Source organism: Aedes albopictus, chromosome 2 (genome assembly GCF_035046485.1).
Source record: "Aedes albopictus strain Foshan chromosome 2, AalbF5, whole genome shotgun sequence".
Taxonomy (NCBI): Eukaryota; Metazoa; Arthropoda; class Insecta; order Diptera; family Culicidae; genus Aedes; species Aedes albopictus.
This window is the reverse complement of record NC_085137.1, coordinates 203678304-203699254: the sequence shown is the minus strand read 5'-3', so window position 1 is coordinate 203699254 and position 20951 is coordinate 203678304. Positions and strand designations below refer to the sequence as shown.

Genomic DNA, 20951 nt, shown 5'->3' with positions numbered 1-20951 from the left:
AAACCGCGTTAAAATAAACCGCGTTAATTCAAAAATCCGCGTAAAGATAAACCGCGTTAATTCAAAAATCCGCCATCAGTGTACGATCACCGCTCGATGTGAACAGACGCGTTTACTCGACTGCTTGTTTTCGGTGCAATTTATTGCTGTGCACGGTGTTTATAAAGGGTGATACGGTCAAAATTTGGTCACACAATTTTTTTCATAACTTTAGACTGCGTACACCAAAACAGCTGAATTTTGGACCAGTAATGCTACATTATATGTAGCTTATACCATAAAATTTTCATCAAAATCGATTGAGTATTGGTTGATATATAGACAAAACCATCGACCTACCTTTTTAAAATTTTGTACAAAGGCGCTCCATAGTAAATTTTAGGAAATTTAAGGTCAATAAAGCACAATTTTGATTATAGAACTACCAATACTGCTCCGATTTTTATCAAAATTTTACAGTATAGTACTATTATGAAAACACGTTCTTAGTAAAATTTTGAGCCATTTTGTATGAATACTTTCAAAGTTGTAGCAGTTTGAATATGAAAAAAACTGACCGGGTGCCACTTAAGCAAATTTAACTTTGTAACGGCTGGATCAAATTGAATGAAATTTTTACACAACATTTTGATATGCATACTACACATACAGAAAAATTTTCATTGAAATCGGTTAAGTATCTCTGGCTCTATAAATAAAACAGTAAAAATGTATGAATCCTCTGTGCACAAAATTTTAAAATTGCGGATCTCAGGGTTCAACAATATCTCCGCAAATACTAGACCGATTTTGATGAAAATTTTATGGTACAAGCTACATATAATGTACCATTACTGATCCAAAAATCAGCTGTTTTGGTGTACGCAATCTAATGTTATGAAAAAAATTGTGTGACCAAAATTTGACTTGACTCGACAAAATTTGACAAAATTTGACCACCTAAACAAATATAACTTTGTAACGGCTGAATCAAATTGAATAAAATTTTTACATAACATTTTGATATGTATACTTTACACACAGAAAAATTTTCATTGAAATTGGTTCAGTATTTCTGGCTCTATAAATAAAAGAGTAAAAATGTGTTCTTATTTTTTAATCCACTTTGTACAAAATTTCAAAATTGCAGTTTTCAGGATTCACAATATCTCCGCAAATACTAAACCGATTTTGATGAAAATTTTATGGTATAAGCTACATATAATGTACCAATAATGGTCCAAAAATCAGCTGTTTTGGTGTACGCAGTCTCAAGTTATGAAACAAATTGTGTGACCAAATTTTGACCGTATCACCCTTTACATAGACGGTCAAAATGTCTAGTGAAGTGGTAGTGAGACATACACTGGCTTTCCAATTCCCCGACGATCCCGTGCAACCGACTCAGGTTGACATGGTTCAGTTTATCAAGTCTTTAAAAAGTGATCAGCGTTCGATGGACACAGCGTACAAAGTATCCGATGAAAAGGCAGTATTCATTCGTTTCAAAAACGAGGAGGCAATTAAATTTACGTTGGAAAACAATGAAGACAAGCTACCGTTCCATTACAATAATGGAAAAATGGCGATGGTACATATGTCCATAGCCGGAAACACACGGTATGTACGGATCTTCGATTTACCGCCGGAGATACCTGATTCCGACTTGCGTTGTGTGATGACACGGTTTGGAAAGGTGAAACGTATCGTTCGTGAACGATGTCCAGCCGATTATCAGCTTGATATGTATAATGGAATCCGACGTGTGCATATGGAGGTAGAAAAGGAGATTCCGAAGGTTCTCTTTTTCCGTAACCATAAGGGCACAGTACATTACGACGGAATTAAGTTGCGGTGTTTTGCGTGCAAGTCTGACACGCATCTCAAAAAGGCTTGTCCGATCGTTCGTGATCGGCGAAGTGAAGCAACAAAGCAGGTTAACCTTGAGGGTAATACACTAGAAAACGACATGGAAGGAAAAGAAGTAGCCATTGGAATAGCTGCAGCTTTGTCCAATTTAAGTCAACAAAAGGGTATGAAATCAACACGGCTACCGGACACGAAGCAACGACCACCGGATTTCGCTGCTGAGTCGTCTGACAGAAAGAACCGAAGCAGCCCACCATCGGACGAACGTGAAATTGTTCCTGTTTCTCTCTCCAGCAAGGTTAGGTGCAGAATCGCATTTTATTACTGGATAGAAGATAAAAACGAGCGACGATCATTGATAGCAGAAGACAAAAAGAGGATACCGGAAGCGATGAATACGACAAAGGATAAAATAGATTTTTTCATAGATTCGTTATAATTAATTTTATTTACTTTATTTTTTTTATAAAACAAATACTTAAATTCGGCTCCGTTAAGTGCTAGACACGTCTGAGCCTTAAAATAAACGAATTTAAAAAAAAAAATCAAAAATCCGCGTAAAAAACCGCGTTAATTCAAAAATCCGCGTAAAAAAAACCTCGTAAATGAAAACCGCGTACAAAAAAACCGCGAAAAAAACCTGACTGTATAGCGGTTTTTGCGATTCCAACAATTTGTTTCAAAATACATGAACTTTCAGCGGATTATCATCGAAAAAATGTGCACAAACGATGAACAGAGCTTGAAAGATCACTAAGGAAATGAGCAAAATATGGTGGGAGTAAGTGAGAAAACCGTGCAAGCAGCAATCAGCAAACACGGTGGGGATAACACGTTTAAGCATAGGCAACAATTGGGTAAAAAAGTGTAGAATTAGCTATAAGTTAAAATACACATAAATATAAACAAAAAAAAAATGGGTAAAAAATAGAGATCCTGCTAACCCTTATTTGGGAAAACAAATAATGAAGGTATTTGAGGACAAGAAAAAACCTTCTAACTTACACTAAGCGGGGTATGACTAAAAAAGTTACCTTTTCGAATTCCAAGGTTCATTGTGGCAAAGAACATTTGAATTTTAGATCCTATAATAAGCAGAAACAGCCAAAAACAAAGCCCGAAAGAAGAACCATCGATCAGGCTCAGTCCACTGAAGACCAGTTGCGTCCATACTTTCTGGGGCAGTCTTTATTCGATCGACCCCTGGGACTCTGTTCGATTTCATGCTACGGATGGCTGTTTCTAACTCCTGCACTGGTGGAGCTTCGGTGTTGACACGGGTAATGCGTCGAACCCTTGGCGGATCATGCTGAGGTGTTGATGGCGTGACCGACACTTGAAAAAGGTTTCCAAAGTGCTCAAACCAGCGTTTCAACTGGTCAGCCGGGTCGGTGAGTAACTGTCCAGACGTGTCTTTAACGGGCATCGTAGTATTCATCTTAGTCCCACTAAGGCGGCGTGAGACATCGTAGAGGAGACGGATGTCGCCTGTGTTTGCGGCTTTCTCGCCTTCGTCGGCTAAGGAATCCGCCCACGCTCTTTTGTCCCGTCTACATGAGCGTTTCACTTCTTTCTCGAGAGCCGAATAGCGCTGACGGACTACGGCTTTGGCCCCTTGGCGCCTATGTCAAGAGATATTCGGGTATTCGCTCCCGTCGTTGAGGTACTACCCTTTGTTGGAGTAATGGCAATAGAGCGCTTTTTCTACTCAAATGTTATGTTTGCGGTTGTGTTACCACAGACAAACATCCGTAATACAGACAAAATTCGCATGGACCACGATTTTAAAGATCATTTAAGGACAGACTTGCTTTTCATAACCTTTACACCAGTTTTCTTAAAATATATATTATGGCTGATAATTCTCAAGTTTTCACTTCATTTTATAACAATTTGGTAAAATTCTAACATCTTAGGAGAGTTAAGACAACAGCAGTGCAAAAATTTAAGATTTTTCGCTCTGAAGAATAGGTTTGTTTTGTTACCTATATCTGCAGTATAGCTTTCAATTTTATTTCTTAACAGATAGATGTATAAATAATAATTCCAATTCACTTTATCGGATACAATATTTCTTTGAATGTTGTCTAGTATGATGGCACCCAAGCAACACACTTGTCACAAAAGAGTCATGGCGGCGCAGGTTTTTGTTATTTGTTAGTATTTATTTATTTGTTAGTAGTAAGTCACAGTGACTTCTGCGCAACAAAAATTTGCGCAGCTGTGATTCTTCTGCGATAAGTGTGTTACTGGGGAACGAAAACTCTCAGAGACATACTGTAGTAGGCGTTGATGTATCAAAGCAGAATTTGTCATAATAAAGAACTACTTGCATCAAGCTAGACGTATTTCCCTACAATACAATTGTATAGGAAAAAAAATCATAATAAATCAATGCAACTTCCAAAATGGCAACCAAAGCAAGTTTTTTTAACACTTCAATAAATTCAATATCCATTTATTTTTCTTTATCGTTTTATTTAAAAATATTTAAAATATACAATTGCAGTATTCTCTGTGTGTCTATGTAGCATAGACAATAACCATCACCCTATTTATACCACATCTACTGAATCGACCGTTACGCTTATTTACTGCCTCCTTTGTTTCAATGGTAGCGTTGCAAGCCCTCTGCGTTTGAAAATAAAAAAAAAAACTTTTACCTAATGATTTTATTTATGCGGTTGAATTACTATTTGTATAGGCATTCTGGACATGTTTGGCTTCGAAGAACCCCGACCCGCGCAGTTGGAACACCTATGTATCAATCTATGCGCCGAAACAATGCAGCATTTCTACAATACTCACATCTTCAAAAGCTCGGTTGAATCGTGCCGAGAGGAAGGAATCATTTGCGACACCGAGGTAGACTACGTGGACAATGTTCCCTGTATCGATTTGATATCGTCTCTCCGTACCGGCTTGCTCAGCATGCTGGACGCCGAGTGCTCCGTTCGCGGTACGGCAGAGAGCTATGTGGCAAAAATCAAAGTGCAGCACAGGAACTCCGCTCGGTTGGAACAACGCGCATCGGAACCGTACGATCCGCGAATGTTTGCCATCAGGCACTTTGCCGGGCGCGTCGAATACGATACGACGAACTTTTTGGACACGAACCGCGACGTCGTACCGGATGATTTGGTGTCGGTGTTTTACAAACACACCTGCAACTTTGGATTTGCGACGCACCTGTTTGGAACGGAGCTGAAGGCGCTCTATGCCCAGGAAAATGTACCACGTGGTTTGAGTTTCCGAATTGCGCCAACTTCACACACCGACTTGTTGAATGGAGACGAGCCGGTTTCGACACTGACGCAGGACTTCCACACGAGGTTGGATAATTTACTGCGGACATTGGTGCATGCGCGACCGCATTTTGTACGGTGCATTCGTAGCAATACAGCGGAGAAGGCAGGTGTATTCGACCGTGGCACCGTGGTGCGACAAATCCGCGCCCTTCAGGTGTTGGAAACCGTGAATTTAATGGCCAGTGGATTTCCACATCGAATGCGTTTCAAACAGTTTACCGCACGCTATCGAATGTTGGCACCGTTCCGACTACTCAGGCGCTGCGAGGAGAAAGCTCTAGAAGACTGTAAACTGATTTTGGACTTTGCGCTGGAAAACCCTCCAGAGCTGGATGGATCGGTGACGTTGTCATGGGCCCCTGGTAAAAGACACGTTTTTCTTAGCGAGGGCATTCGGCAACATTTGGAAAACTTGAGGACGGAAGTTCGCATGAAGAGTGCCACATTGATACAAGCGACGTGGCGCGGATGGAATTTAAGAAAACGATTGGGTACCATCCGGAGATCTCACGAGATCAAACTGGTTGGGAATGGACTGCTCACGTTGAACAAAAGTTCTGGTAAGAATGTGTTTTTTTATTTTATTTTTAACCAATGATCTAAACAACTTGCTTTCAATTTCAGCTGCTAGACCTGGAAATACAGGACCTACGACTAAAGCCAACAATACGGGAACTGCGACGAGACCGAGGCCACAACCTATTGCCGGTACACCACCTCCTGATCCCAATGAGAAGTGTGACTCCAAGATCATTGCTCAAACCTGTACACTATTTGGCCTGGATCTGGTAAGTTTGCTTGCATTTCTTCTGATATTTCTCTCAGAACCTCAAACATATCTATAATAATTGTCGAGATTCATTAACATTTGATCAGCATTTGATCTCATTTTTAACTTTTTATTTATTTTCGGATTTGAGTGGAAACCTTCTGAAATTCTTCCTATTATATTTTGGAGAATCTACTTAGTGTATGCTGGATACCTTCTTTCGAAGCAGTCATAGATCTATGACTGATTAAACTTGCTCTTCTGTTAACTGATTACACTGCTCGACAAAAAATGAGAAAAGTTCACGCTATGGAATGAAATTAAAAGTAACAGGGGTTTGGGACCCCAGAAGTGTCATAGTGAAGGAATTTTTGAAAAATAATGGACCGCGGCCCCACAGTTCAAAACCGAAATTTGTATGGGGAACTAGGGGTGTTCATTTCTGTAGGACAATCCTTAACCAGCCGGGACTTTGTGGCTTCAAATGGCTCGTTCTCCGAAACTAGGCCACCAAATTACAATCGGTTTGAAGCATCATCAAGGGGAAGAGTATATCTAAAGAATGATATGGTGGGGATCCCCGCTGACCCTCCCCCTTTTTGCTGCGGGCGGATCTAAGTGTGACATGATACATAATTTTCGCACATCATAATAATTTCGACTGGAAACAGTGTTTTTGAATCGCTGTTAGTGACAAATCATTATATAAATGTTGTTCCGGACCTGATGAGGCCATTTGGTTGGCACGGGTTATCCGGTGGCCACGGAACAGGTTCTGGGGACCACAGGGTCTCAGGCGGAAATGGCCAATTTTTTATTTCAAAAGAACACCATCATGCGACAACTCAAAATCTGCAAAATTCCGTGTGTAATCCAATAGAACCAAAAATTATAGATTTACCCAATGCTGGACACCCGGTGGCCATGGACCAGGTTCAGGGGACCCCAGGGTATCTGGCAGAAATGGTCAATTTTCGATGATAAAAGAACCCCATCATGCGACACCTCAAAATTTGCATAATTCCGTGTGTAATCCAGTAGAACCAAAAATTATAGTTTTACCCAATGCTGGGCACCCGGTGGACACGGAACAAGTTCTGGGGACCACAGGGTCTCCGACAGAAATGGCCAATTTTTGATTCCAAAATAACCCCATCATGCGACACCTCAAAATTTGCACAATTCCGTGTGTAGTCTAGAAGAACCAAAAATTTTAGTTTTACCCAACGCTGGGCACCCGGAGGCCACGGAACAGGTTCAGGGGACCCCAGGGTATCTGGCAGAAATGGTCAATTTTCGATGATGAAAGAACCCCATCATGCGACACCTCAAAATTTGCATAATTCCGTGTGTAATCCAATAGAACCAAAAATTATAGATTTACCCAATGCTGGACACCCGGTGGCCATGGAACAGGTTCAGGGGACCCCAGGGTATCTGGCAGAAATGGTCAATTTTCGATGATAAAAGAACCCCATCATGCGACACCTCAAAATTTGCATAATTCCGTGTGTAATCCAATAGAACCAAAAATTATAGATTTACCCAATGCTGGACACCCGGTGGCCATGGAACAGGTTCAGGGGACCCCAGGGTATCTGGCAGAAATGGTAAATTTTCGATGATAAAAGAACCCCATCATGCGACACCTCAAAATTTGCATAATTCCGTGTGTAATCCAATAGAACCAAAAATTATAGTTTTACCCAATGCTGGGCACCCGGTGGACACGGAACAAGTTTTGAGGACCACAGGGTCTCCGACAGAAATGGCCAATTTTTGATTCCAAAATAACCCCATCATGCGACACCTCAAAATTTGCACAATTCCGTGTGTAGTCTAGTAGAACCAAAAATTTTAGTTTTACCCAACGCTGGGCACCCGGAGGCCACGGAACAGGTTCAGGGGACCCCAGGGTATCTGGCAGAAATGGTCAATTTTCGATGATGAAAGAACCCCATCATGCGACACCTCAAAATTTGCATAATTCCGTGTGTAATCCAATAGAACCAAAAATTATAGTTTTACCCAATGCTGGGCACCCGGTGGCCACGGAACAGGTTCAGGGGACCACAGGGTATCTGGCAGAAATGGTCATGTTAGGGACGCAACTTTCTCGGAATGTAATCAAACCTCTCGACAGCAGCTAACGGTTTCGAGACTGCAAAGAATTGGTATTTTATTTCAATAATTCACATTTTACTTTGCTTATTACTTACATTATACTCTCATGCCTGAATTCTCCGAGACGCGGCTCTCCTAACCCTTCTAATACTGTAGTTCGTTACATTAAACTCTTACACTACATGTTCTCGTAATTTCAACTGACTCCGTACATTTAGATGGTTAAAGGGAACTCGGAACTCATTAGGCACGGAAGGAAATTAGTCTACAATTTCCAACAGCTCAATTTTCTATGATAAAAGAACCTGCGACACCTCAAAATTTGCACAATTCCGTGTGTAATCCAATAGAACCAAAAATTATAGTTTCACCCAATGCTGGGCACCCGGTGGACACGGAACAAGTTCTGGGGACCACAGGGTCTCAAGCAGAAAAGAAAAAATTCCATATCTCTCGAAGAAATTTTTAAATATTTGGTTTTCTGTGAGAAATTCTTAGGAATATCAATCTAAGCTCCAAATATATATCTCGCGTTAAGTTTCATAACGACGTGTCTGCAATGATCGATTTCTTTTCATCGATTTTCTCTTTCTATTTTTACGGGAAGTTCAATAAGTATACTTTCACCTTTTTATACGTTCATCATTGGCTGAACGATACAAAATTCTGCCATTAAAACAATGGCTTGTTTTAACAAAACTTTTATATGTTTTAACACTTCTCTTGAATATGTAGATGTGTCAAAGAAATGTATAAGTTTTGAGTTTGCCTATTCTATTAGCGACAGATTTTTTATCAATCAGCCAATGATGGACGTAAAAAGAGGTTTAGGTAATTCAGTAGGAGACGTTACTGGCTTGCAATTTGAACAAAAATTACCATGGAAAATGTTTTCTCGTCTTTCTGATACATTTCAGTCTCTGCTAAAAATCCCGTTAAATTTTGTGGTATGCTAACGTATGAACCTCATCTACGAGTACAAGAAAGCAAAACATATTGTTCTTACAAACCTGTTGCAAATATTGGGTTGGAGTACCATTCTATATGCTAACTTGGTATGATGATACTTTTTCAGCAACGTGAATGCCGAATTAACCGTTTTTTTTACTATTTCAAAAATGCGAGGCAAACTATTAGAAACAAGCATAAAAATCATTGATTTGTATTAAAGTTCAATGGCACAGCATGTTACCTTAAGCTTCATGAATTGCTATTCAGAAATTCCAAACAAATTTACAAAATCTGGTTTTCTATGAGGAATTCCTAAGAAGACCAACCTCAAAACAAAATATTATCAAAATCTATCTGTTTTATGAAACAAATTCGCAATATTCGTATGATAATTAACAAACTACACAAGCTTATTCAAAATATTTTTATAATCTATATTTATGATCAAAACTTCGAATTTTCATGAAACAAATTCACGTAATTCCGTAAGTTCAAATCAATCGTAAAAAATGTGTTTCTCAAAACTAACTCATATGCACTCTTTACCGTATCATAAAAATCTTTATTTTTGATCTAAGGTAAACAAATCCAATAAACTACCGCATTTTAATTAATTCTTCATAAAGCTCGGAAGTTCATATGAATATTAGTCTGATATTCTGAAAATGTGGGAAATGTGTGCAGATGGTTTTAAATTTTTTGTTTCCTGAAAAAAGGTTTATCACACAATACCGTATTTTTACAATGAACCTCACAAATATTATATTTTCGTTGGTTGTTCGACCATGAACTCTGCCTGGATTCGAAGGTCTTTCTTCGCTGCCTTTGCAATCACCGAGAAGTGCACAAAGTCCGGGAAACAAACCGGGGGCTTGGGTCGCCAGGCGATTAGCGACAGTATCATTTTTCTGAAAACAGTAATTGAAACCAATCACATTACACTAAACGCCAGAGTTTCTCTTCATTACATTGAAAGGCCCTTCAAAAACTACTTGATTAGAAACTCCAGAATATCTTTCATAAATTCATCCAGATATCCCCCTTTAGGGTTTCTTTAGTTCATGGAATCCTGTAACAGTTGTCGATTTTTTGCATGGAACTTCTCTATTTTATTCTAAAGTTCTTCCGAGATGAAACATTCGATATTATTCCAGAGAACCATTCACGCATTGCTTCTACCGGTTATACCAAAAAAGTATTTCATGATACCTCTATTCTATGTTTTTTCATTGATGTTTACAGGAATTTCATCATAGTTTCTTTAAAGATCCAAGATTGTTCGTAAAAATTTTTTTAACAATTCTCCTTTAACTTCCTTATTCCTATAGAGATCTAGATAAATAAATAAATAAATAAATATATATATATATATATATATATATATATATATATAAATATATATATATCCCTAGTTAGAAGTATATTGGAATATGCCATTCAAATTTGGGCTCCTAGACAAATTATACTCGAAAGTGTCCAAAGAAGATTCATTAGATATGCGATGCGATCTCTACCTGGAATGATTCCATTGGCTTACCGCCTTATGCAAACAGATGTAGGCTGATCAATCTAGAAACTTTGAGCGAAAGAAGTGAAATGTTACGTATATTATTTATTTTTGATTTGCTGCAAGGAAATATAGAATGTAGTCCTCTATTGGCAATGCTGAACATTCATGCTCCATCCAGGACATTGAGAGAGCATGATTTTTTAAGATTACCAAATGACGGCCATAGGAGCTTTTTTAACCCGTTTGTAGAATGTTGTCGATTAGGCTGGAACAAATTTCCATTTCTTCTAATGTCACCCCCCCCCCCCCCCCCCCTCGCAAAATTTTGACCAGATTTCACATTTTTGAGGGGGGGGCAAAAATAAAATTTTAACGAAAATGAAATTTTTTTTTACGAAATCTGGGCTACTCACAAAATTCCTTAACAAATCCGATGAGTTTTGTGATTTTGCCTAATTGTTCGGGTATTTTCTCACAAAATCCATTTATTTATTATTGTCCCCCCCTTGACGAGTCAAACAGCAAAGTGACAAAAGAAGAAAATGATATTTGTTCCGGCCTTATTTAATTGTGATTATTATATGTATGATTTTAGTATTAGCAAAACTATATTTAAGAATAGAATAAGAAGCAATATTCACTGTTTGATAGGAATATCTTAGACGGTGTCCAAATAAATATATATATATATATATATATATATATATATATATATATATATGTGTATATACAGGGGGTAGACAAAATGTTTGGGATAGGCAAAATTTTTTTGTCTCAAATAATGTTCAATGAACTGTAACTTTTTGCGTAGTTTATCAAAAATTCTCAAATTTTCACTGCAATTTGTCCAGCTAGTAAACTATAATTTGTACAGGTTTGGGTTTTGTTGGTTAACCCTACATTGAGTAAGAGCAATTTCAGCAAAATGCTTCTTTTCTGAGAGCTGTTTTTAAAAGTGTTATATCTCAAGGTACAGTTAACGTAATTTAACGAAATTTTGAACATTCATTACTAATTTATTGGTCTTTGAAAAACATTTGACTTATCTGAATTTTTTTTATAAGAAAGAAAGTTAAAGCGGATTTAATTTTCAAGTGAGAATTTCTAAACATTATACGATTTTGACATATTTGCATTACCTTTTCTATATTATGGATGGCCGTTTTGTTACTTACGTTTCAAATATATTTATATTAAGATGTATTGGAGGCTTTTCAAGTAAACAAAAATCACTTTCATAAATTTTCATACGATGTCAAAAATTTTGCTTTGGTTGTATATATTGAAAAAAATATTTCAATCGCTTTAACTTTCCTTCTTGTGTAAAAAATTCAGTTGAGTCAAATGTTTTTCAAAGATCAAGATATTAATAATGAATGTTCAAAGTTTCGTTAAATTACGTTAACTATACCCTGAGATATAACACTTTTAAAAATAGCTCTCAGAAAAGAAGCATTTTGCTGAAATTGCTCTAACTTAATGTAGGGTTAGCCGGCAAAGCCCAATTTTGTACAAATTATAGTTTAGCTGGGACAAATCGCAGTGAAAATTTGAGAATTTTTGATGAACCATAATAACCAAAAAGTTATAGCTCATTGAAAATTTTTTGAGACGAATAAAATTTGCCTATCTCAAACATTTTGTCTACCCCCTGTATAAATATATATATATATATATATATATATATATATATATATATATATTTTTTTTTCTTTATTATCGAGATTTTCAGCCCTTGGCTATATATAATATATATATATATATATATATATATATATATATATATATATATATATATATATATATATATCTTAAGTGATTTCTTCCCAGTAATGTAGCTATTTGGATGCGAATGAGACATTTTAGGAAATATATTTCGAATATACACATTTTGCACACATTTTTATTTGAAAAATAACATACTATAATATACTTAAAAATGCAATTTCGAAATAGGTTGACGCGTATACTCCGTTGTTGTGTCTCGCATGAGACTCCACACATAATCACCCATCATTTTCGATGTTGCTTGGCACTGATATCGTTGCTCCATATGTTTTATATCTTGATGAAAACGTTCGCCTTGTTCCTCTGAGTATACACCCATATTTTCTTTAAATTTATCCAAATGAGAATGAAGAATGTGCACCTTTAGTGACATTCGACACCCCATGGTTTCAAAATTTTTCATCAGTTCATGTACTATGGCCTCATATCTTGGATCACGATTATTCCCTAAAAATCCTTGAACTATATCTCGAAAGCTTTTCCAGGCTGCCTTTTCTTTCTCATTCAATAATTTCGGAAACGATTCCGATTTTATAAGTTTTTTTACTTGTGGTCCTGTAAAAACACCGGCAGTTATTTTTGCCTCGGAAAGTTTCGGAAACAGTTTTGTTATAAACTTAAATGATTCCGAATCCTTATTCAATGCTTTCACGAATTGCTTAATCAAACCAAGTTTTATATGAAGAGGTGGCATTAAAATTTTTTCCATGTTCACTACTGGATCGTTTTTAACATTTTTTTCGCCGATTTTGTATTGGGCTCTGATTTCCCAATTTTTAATTTTATAGTGGTTCTCTGTGTCTCTGCTGTCCCACAGGCACAGGAAACAAGGGAATTTAGTATACCCTCCTTGTAATCCAATTAGGAAACCAATCATTTTAAAGTCGCCTATTACCTCCCAACCAAATTTTTCATACTGAATTTTGTTGAATAACAATTTTGTTGTGGCATAACTTTCTTTCAGGAGAATGGAGTGTGCAATGGGTAGAGATGGGTACTGCTCGCTTTTTACGCGGTTGTGCAGTAGCACAACCTTCAAACTTTTTGAAGAGCCATCAATAAAGAGCCGCCAGTCTCTTACAATCAATGGAATGCCGATTTCAGAAAATAGACCTGCAAAAAAAGAGATACAGTTTTCTTCGTTTTGATGCTGTTGTCATCCGAATAGATAGAAATACCCACCCTCGATATCTCTACAAAAGCAAATTCCATCTTCGCTGGTGTAATAGGAGGAAAACTCTTCATCGCGAGTTCTCTGGGATGTTATTCTGACGGATTCATCCAGCAAACTCCATTGCTTCAGCCTAGATAACAATAATTCGCTTTTGTTTTTAGGGAGTGCAAGGTCACGAATCAAATCATTTATTTCCGTTTGATTCGGATAATGTGGAATATTGAGCACTCCTCCTTGAAGTTGTAAAGACTCACTACTTGGGACAGAACTTCCACTAACTGTCGATATTGTAGTGGTACTAACAGCCGTTTCACAGGTACGTTGAGGTATGGGGCGTTCAGCGGAATGTGGAATTGGCGCACGTGATGAAGGGATATCAGGGTAAGTTGACTTTTTTTGACCACTAGCCAAATTCACAACACAAAAATAACAGTCGGTTTGATGATTTGAAGGTGAATGCCAAATCCGAGGCACAGCAAATTCCATTAATCTGTTTTCTCCTTGGTACCAACCTGAAATTTGTTTGAATATTTGTATTTGAATAATTGAGAATTTAAAAGGAATCAATAAATAGTAAATATAACATAAACATTCTGCTAACAGTTTTTGATGGTATAAAAATTGTACAAGATTTTGTTATGACAAGTATGAAATAGTTTTCATTCTTTCCTGAGTAAATCTATAATACAACACATAGAAATATTTAAAAATGGTAATGCTGCTCAGAGAAGATTTAAGTTTTACAAATTTCTAAAATGACTAATAAATAATACCTTTTCTCCCAAAAATATTTCAAACCTGAAGTGCTTATCTTGATATACCATATTGCGTTGAAAATACATGTTTTACCATACTAAAGTTTTACGATACTTGATACATTTTGTATTCATCCAAATAAAATGTGGGTCATTCCATGTCAAATCGACAAATTTTTCATATGTTTTTGCCACTAATCTTTCAAATACTAATTTATATATTCTAGTTGAATAGAGCCTGCCTTAAAAAACTCTCAGCTCGATTTCTAACACTCGGAGATCATTCGTTCAATCCACAACAAAATTTGAATTTTTAATTATTTTTGAAAAAATCTCGTAAAACGCAATATGCATTCACTCATATCTGGTCAGCCAGAAGTCACTCTGTTTATCTTTTTATGTCCCTAAAAAGCTTTTTCTGCGTAGAATCTGATAGAAATAATCACAACACGGATTTCTTGAAATTTATCTATCATTTATGTGTTTTAATCCTATTTTGAAAGATTTCTCAAAAACACCCCTCTTTTTTGTCGATTTTTTAATTTTAAAAGATTTTTTTGACAGTTTCCCATCTTTTCCGCTTCTTTGTACAGAGTAATATTTGTATTAACAACGATAGACAATTTTAAAGTAGTGCTTCGAGTATTTAGGGAAATGTGAACCTACAGTATGACATTCATTGGTTAATATTATTATCGTCATGTATTACATATATTATATCACCTATCGAGCATATCATTCGTAATAGTAAAAAAACTAAATTACATAAACATTTAATCAATATAATTAATATACTACCCTAAACAAGTTTGATATTGTTGTGGGATTGAATTTTCAACTTACTAGACCAACATGTGAGAGGAGCACCTGTTGGTCTAGACTCTAGATCTTATCAAAAATTCACTCTAATACATGACAAATGTTTAGTCTTTGAAATCACCATAAAGAAATGTTTTCCATCCTCCACCCAACCATTCGAACAAACGCTCTAGTCGTAATTGTACATTGATTCTCCTCTGAGCTACACTGCCTGTAATCGCTGAACAGTCCCAACGGACTCCTATAATGAACTGGCATAGATAGAACAATGATAAACAATAATAAGATGTTGTGCTTATAGTTCTACCGTAGATAAAGTAGAAATAAAAGTCAGTATTGTGAACTATCTGTTTCAATTGAGGGGCCCCCAGATACATAGTGGCTTAAGTGACATTTTGGTCAATTTTTAGTTGATTATAGACAAATATTCATCAGACTTCATGCTTTTCAGCACTATTTTTAGATGTAACGTCAACTAGAAAAAACAGTAATTGGGAGAAAATTTAGTTAATTTTGGAACTCTTAAACAATTTGTATTGGAAGAAAAACTTTTGAGCTTAGTGGGTTTTGCGCAGAGTTTGGTGCCTACACGGTACAGTTCCTACCTTTCAACATGGTGCTCCCAGTTTAGTCCTACTGAAGGCAAAGTTTCAACTGTTGTTTTGTCTTTTTTGTACTTTTTTTCAGGAGTGAGCACCCATGATGTTAAAATGAACTGAATTAATCGGTGCCGTAACAGTCTGTTTACGGTTAGGATAAATTTAGGCGCGTAAGATTTTTAATGGTACGCTGATCCTATAACTTTTCTCTAATAACGAAGATTTCTTCATGATGAAAATATTTATATTTATATTGTTTTTTATTTATTGGTCTGTTTTTTAGACTACTGTCATCTATATATGTAAGGGATTCTGATTTTGAAACAGTTAAACGCAATAAATGACTATTATAAGTAAACAACTGAATATTATTCAATAGGAGCTAATTTTTCTGATAACTCGAAACCCAACTTTTACAATATCCCACGAAGGTTATACTTATTTTACTCTGTACAAATAAGCGAAAAAAGTGGGAAACTCTCAGAAAAATCTTTTAAAATTGAAAAATCGAGAAATAAAAGGGGTGTTCTTGAGATATCTATCAAAATCGGATTAAAACGTATAAATTTGAGAGAAATGTCAGGAAAACCATATTGAGATTATTTTTATCAGATTCTACACAGAAAAACCTTTTTAGAGACATAAAAAGATAAGCGGTATGATTCCTGGCTGATCAGAAATCAGTAAATACGTAATGCGATTTACGGATTTTTTTCAAAAATAATCAAAATTTAAAAATAGTGTGTAGGTTGAACGGATAATCTCCGAGTGTTACAAATCGAGCTGAGGCCATTATAAGCCATTTCCGACCTGCTGAAATTACTTTGAACATTACTTGGAATATCATGTGCCAATCGATTTGTCGATTTGGTATGGAATGACCCATGTTACATTTCATTTTATTCCTCTTTCATACAATAATTCTCTTTCATTGAAACATCACCCTGGTGGTTTTCTTCGGAACTCCAGTGGCAATCACTTTACACCCACCGAAATCTCTGGGTTGCCTTTCAATTAATTTTGCTGAGTTTAGGATGGAAGTTAGCTTTACCTGAAACTTATCACAACCAAAAAATCGGCCCAATCAAATACAAGGCAGCTAAAAATTTGCGGTGTGCAGAACATCAAAGTTACTTTAGGAATTCAATTGCATTCATCTTCAAAGTGTATACAGTCGAAACTAAGTATGTAAAATTTTCTAAGAAATCTCAGGAAGAATTCCTCAACAATTCTCTAGTAGCACTCAAGAAGACATTTCTGTGAAAGATTAAAAATTATCTTAAAAAAAAAATAAAGACATATATGAGAGAATTAAAAAAATGGCTGCCTTGTAAAAACCGAGAGCATGCATCTTGACTTCTTTGTGGTATTGTTGGAAAATACATTAGAAGTAGGGTAGATGATGATGAATGGGCCAGTCCAAAAACTGATCATGGTTGGACCAATTTTGAAAACCCAAAATAATGTATTGTTTTCTTAAAAACTCAAACTACACTCTCACTAATGACAAAATATGACTCTTTCTTCATTGAAATCACATCGGTTTTAATTAAATTACCGCCAAATATTTAAATTATTAATGGTTTTAGAAAGGCTTTCTAGAAGCCCTAGTGGAGCACCAAAAATGCTCAGTTTGTAGCATCGAGAACATAGAAATTCTTTTTCATTTCCTGATCTTTTTTCGTTATTCTATTGCAAAAATATCTAACCTTCTTTGGCGGTTGACCGACATTTGTCCGAAAACCAGTACCCCGAAAGAAGTTTCTCCGAAAGTTTTTCCCTCGAAAAACGATTCCCCGAATGAACCGTTTCCCCGAATGGACCGTTTCCCCGAAATATTTTTGAATGCAGTTTATTTATGAAAATACCGAAACGGTGTAATCTTGGTTGGACCAAACCATTACACCGTTGGTTACTAGGTCCGGCTTAGTTTGTTTACAGTTTTCTTTGCGCGCGATGTCAATTTCAAAACGTTCGTCGGTCTCAAAATGAAGTGGAAGAGTTTTGAAATTGCAAATATTTGATCTCTACGTACATTATATCAAATAACAGAGCCTTTGCCATCGCGCCCCGACCGTATGGATAGCTGCTCGTCCTGAAATTCGCCCAGTACACCGAGGCTCCCGAAGTTTCATCATTTTAATATCATATCCGGATTCCGTGCGCGGTATCTGCGGCCCGCTACCGATCGTTTGGCCAACCGAAAGCCTCGTACATTAATTGGTTATCACTTCTTGCAACACCGATTCGTTTCGGAACGACAATGCTGACCTGAAGTCCAATTTTCGCTGCGATTCACAAGGAATAAGAAAAGGTTAGTCGAAAAAATGTCTTCATGTTTCGTTGGTTCATCCATGATCATTTATTTGGTCCAACCATAAGCAGCAATGGTCCACCAAGATCAGAATCTTTTGCTCATAAAAGTTAATTTATAAAATAAATGTGCTAGTTATTTCATGCTTCTATGTCGTTTTTTGAAAATTAGATGAGTAAAGCTTTCAGCGAATCACAACTTGGCTGTATAAAATTGGCTACTTTATATATAAAAGAGGCTTCTATTATGACTAAGTGTTGGAATCAACGAAATTGGTCCATTCATCATCATAGACCCAACTACTGTTTTGTTTTTGGTTCAAATACCAGAAATTTTTCGAGTGAAATAAAAACAGATTTCTGACACAACCATTTGTTAGAAAAAGCAGTAAAACGTAAACATATGAATAAGTTATAGAACGTCTATTCTGCCCTTTTAAGCATATCTGAACTATGTTGAATTCAATGCAAGTAGCATTTTTCTCAGTTACAAAGCCATTTAAAATTAATTGGATTTTTGTTTTCATCAGGTTTCATAGCTTAATATAGCACAATAACGTTATGTATCTTTCTGACATTGATTTTAAAATATTGTTTTTGTTAGAGCGAATGGGTCAACCTCATTGAAAAACAACATGGTACAGATACGCTTAGAATGGCAGTATTGTATAGATAAAAAAATCATTCTAAATTAAATACTGTACCATGCAACCGTCTTGTGCAATTATGACAGGCATAATGTGGCACCCACTGTTTATCTTGATGTTCGACTTCGATGTTGAAATATTGCTTGTATGCTTCATATAACTTGGTATCTTTTCGCAATGTATGTTTGGTTGTTGTCCTGGTAATAAAGTAACCACAAATGTAACAAAAATCATCTGGATGATGATTGCAGTCATCAGATCGCCAAAGCATCTGAAAAAGTGAACAGAAATTTAGCTAAAGCTTTTCAAGCACATTTAGTAATTTACCTCTGGTTTGCCATTGTCAACAGGCCGTAATTTCTGATTAACACTTGATGCAACGTTTTCTGAAGTATGATCGACGATCTGTTCAGCTGCTGCCACTTGTTGTTCTTCCATATCTGAAGTTGAAACCCTTCGAGCATCACCAGTTGCAGAGACATTTGTGCGACTTAGACCAGATCCGCTTGGTCCAGCATACAAGGTTGGAGCTTGTGATGAAGGAATATTTGGATAAATATTTAAGTTCCTCCCGCGAAAGATTTTTGCCAAACAAAAATAACAGTCATTTTGATGGCTAGTTGGCTGACTCCAAATTCTTGGCCTGTCAAATTTCAACCTTGCTGATCTATCTTTTGCTGGTTCTTTGAAGAGAAAACATATTATATTTTTTTTTGTTTCTATTGAAAAATAAGCTAGAAAGCTCAAATGCGGTATCAAAATTTCAACAGGGCATAATTGCTTTTGAAGACGGCCTTTTCTGTCAAGTCGTATTTCAGTCCTACCTAAAATCCATAGCCACTATATAAAAGAGGTTTATACTAATTCTAGTAGAAAGAATTTTTAAATAAATTCATTATTTAGATGGCTGAAAGCATCTCTACTTTTCAAATAGTGAATTGTATAGTAGGGCTAAAGTACGACCTACGGCTTTAAAATAGAGTTGTTTTCAAAAGCAATTGGTCAGGGTTCTGCTAAACCGAACTATTTACCATATGAAAACCATCGATGGTGGCAAACATACTAGACCTAACTGATAAGAAAGTTGTTCATCCCAATTAATTGTGAACTATATTACTAACATTCTGTAGAAGAAATTCGTACCCACAACACATACGGAAATTGTTTTCCGGCAATTTACGGATAAAAACAGTGGAAATTATTCAAAATGGCAAATAGTTCGGTTTATCAGAACTCCAACAAATTACGCGCGTTTGAAATATTGTTACTAATAAAATTGTCAATTTATCTAAAACCTACTAAGCAATCCAACAGCACAACTCTGACAAACGAAATGTGGAACCCAATATTTGTCTTGGTTTTTGATTTCCAGGCCAAAATATTCTTGGTATGCTTGTCTTAATTTAGCTCCATCAGAAATTGAACACTTTTTCACACGGGAGCTTATAAACTCTCCACAGACGTAGCAAAATGAGTCAGGTGAGTGGAGACATTCGGTCGATGACATTTTTTTTTGTATTTCAGTTCTAGGCACTTTGGATTCTTATTACTAAGCACACTTGAACTCAAGTACAACTACTGATTCAGAAACAGAAACTGTAATTTTGCCGAGCAAAGCATTCGTATAAGGACTGTATCGAAAAGTTATTAGCAATGATGAAAACGGCTTCAAAAGATTAGGTTCAACATACAAGTAATTTGATGTTTAACCTTTCGCTGATCGCGCTGTTGTATTGTGTAAAACTCGCTTAAAAAAGCTCGTTCGTTGTACACAGCAACAGCGCGGTGCTGCAGAGGACGGCTGATCGCGCGATAGCTGAACGGTTAACTGGATGATCGACTGTACGTTGGATAATATTTTTGGGTTTTTGGCATCTCAGTCTGATTTATTGGACCTTAAGAACCGAAACGTCGGACTAAGAAAACATATAGTTGTTTTTGATTGACCAAATCAGACTGAGATGCCAAATACCCAAAAATAGTAATTTGATGTTTAGAAATATAGTATAAATCATTGAAAAAGAAATCGAACTGCAACTTTCTAGAAATAGTCATTTTACTTGAGCTTTGCTCGAAAACTAAACACATGTTTTAAAAATTCGGCACAAAAAAATTAATTTGCAAAAAAAATGTGGAAGCAAGTATAAGAAAAAACAAAAATCCGGCTCATTAAGCAAATACATACATAGGTACAATTCTCACGATCACCAAGGACAATTTCCTCTGAATTTTAAAGTATTTCGAATCACTGAAAATAACGCATTTTTCAGGTATTCAGTTTGATGGTGTTCCATCTAATCACGTTGATGTCAATTAAAATTATACAAAGCGAAAAAACCTTTTTTT

The 20951-nt window shown here is 36.3% G+C and overlaps 3 protein-coding genes across 4 annotated transcripts in view; 1 reads left to right on the top strand and 2 right to left on the bottom strand.

Annotated features, from left to right (window-relative positions):
- LOC109425214 (tyrosine-protein phosphatase Lar) overlaps positions 1 to 20951 on the bottom strand; it is an 830826-nt gene that overhangs the window by 525067 nt on the left and 284808 nt on the right. The window lies entirely within an intron of this gene.
- The window catches only part of LOC109414018 (myosin-I heavy chain), an 87239-nt gene that overhangs the window by 56229 nt on the left and 10059 nt on the right, over positions 1 to 20951 (top strand). Inside the window, 2 exon segments of the mRNA XM_062851022.1 lie at positions 4553 to 5742; positions 5744 to 5944. Of these exon segments, the coding sequence (XP_062707006.1) occupies positions 4553 to 5742; positions 5744 to 5944 (1391 nt within the window).
- LOC134287882 (uncharacterized) lies at positions 12358 to 19134 on the bottom strand. Of its 2 annotated transcripts, XM_062851020.1 has the most exons (4): positions 18933 to 19134; positions 18663 to 18876; positions 13481 to 13984; positions 12358 to 13411 (listed from the first exon to the last, which is right to left on the bottom strand). In XM_062851020.1, exons 1-4 carry the CDS (start codon positions 19041 to 19043, stop codon positions 12444 to 12446), a joined length of 1797 nt encoding a protein of 598 aa, XP_062707004.1. In that variant the 5' UTR covers positions 19044 to 19134; the 3' UTR covers positions 12358 to 12443. The 2 variants fall into 2 exon arrangements, with proteins under 2 accessions (XP_062707004.1, XP_062707005.1); XM_062851021.1 differs by having other exon boundaries at positions 12358 to 13984.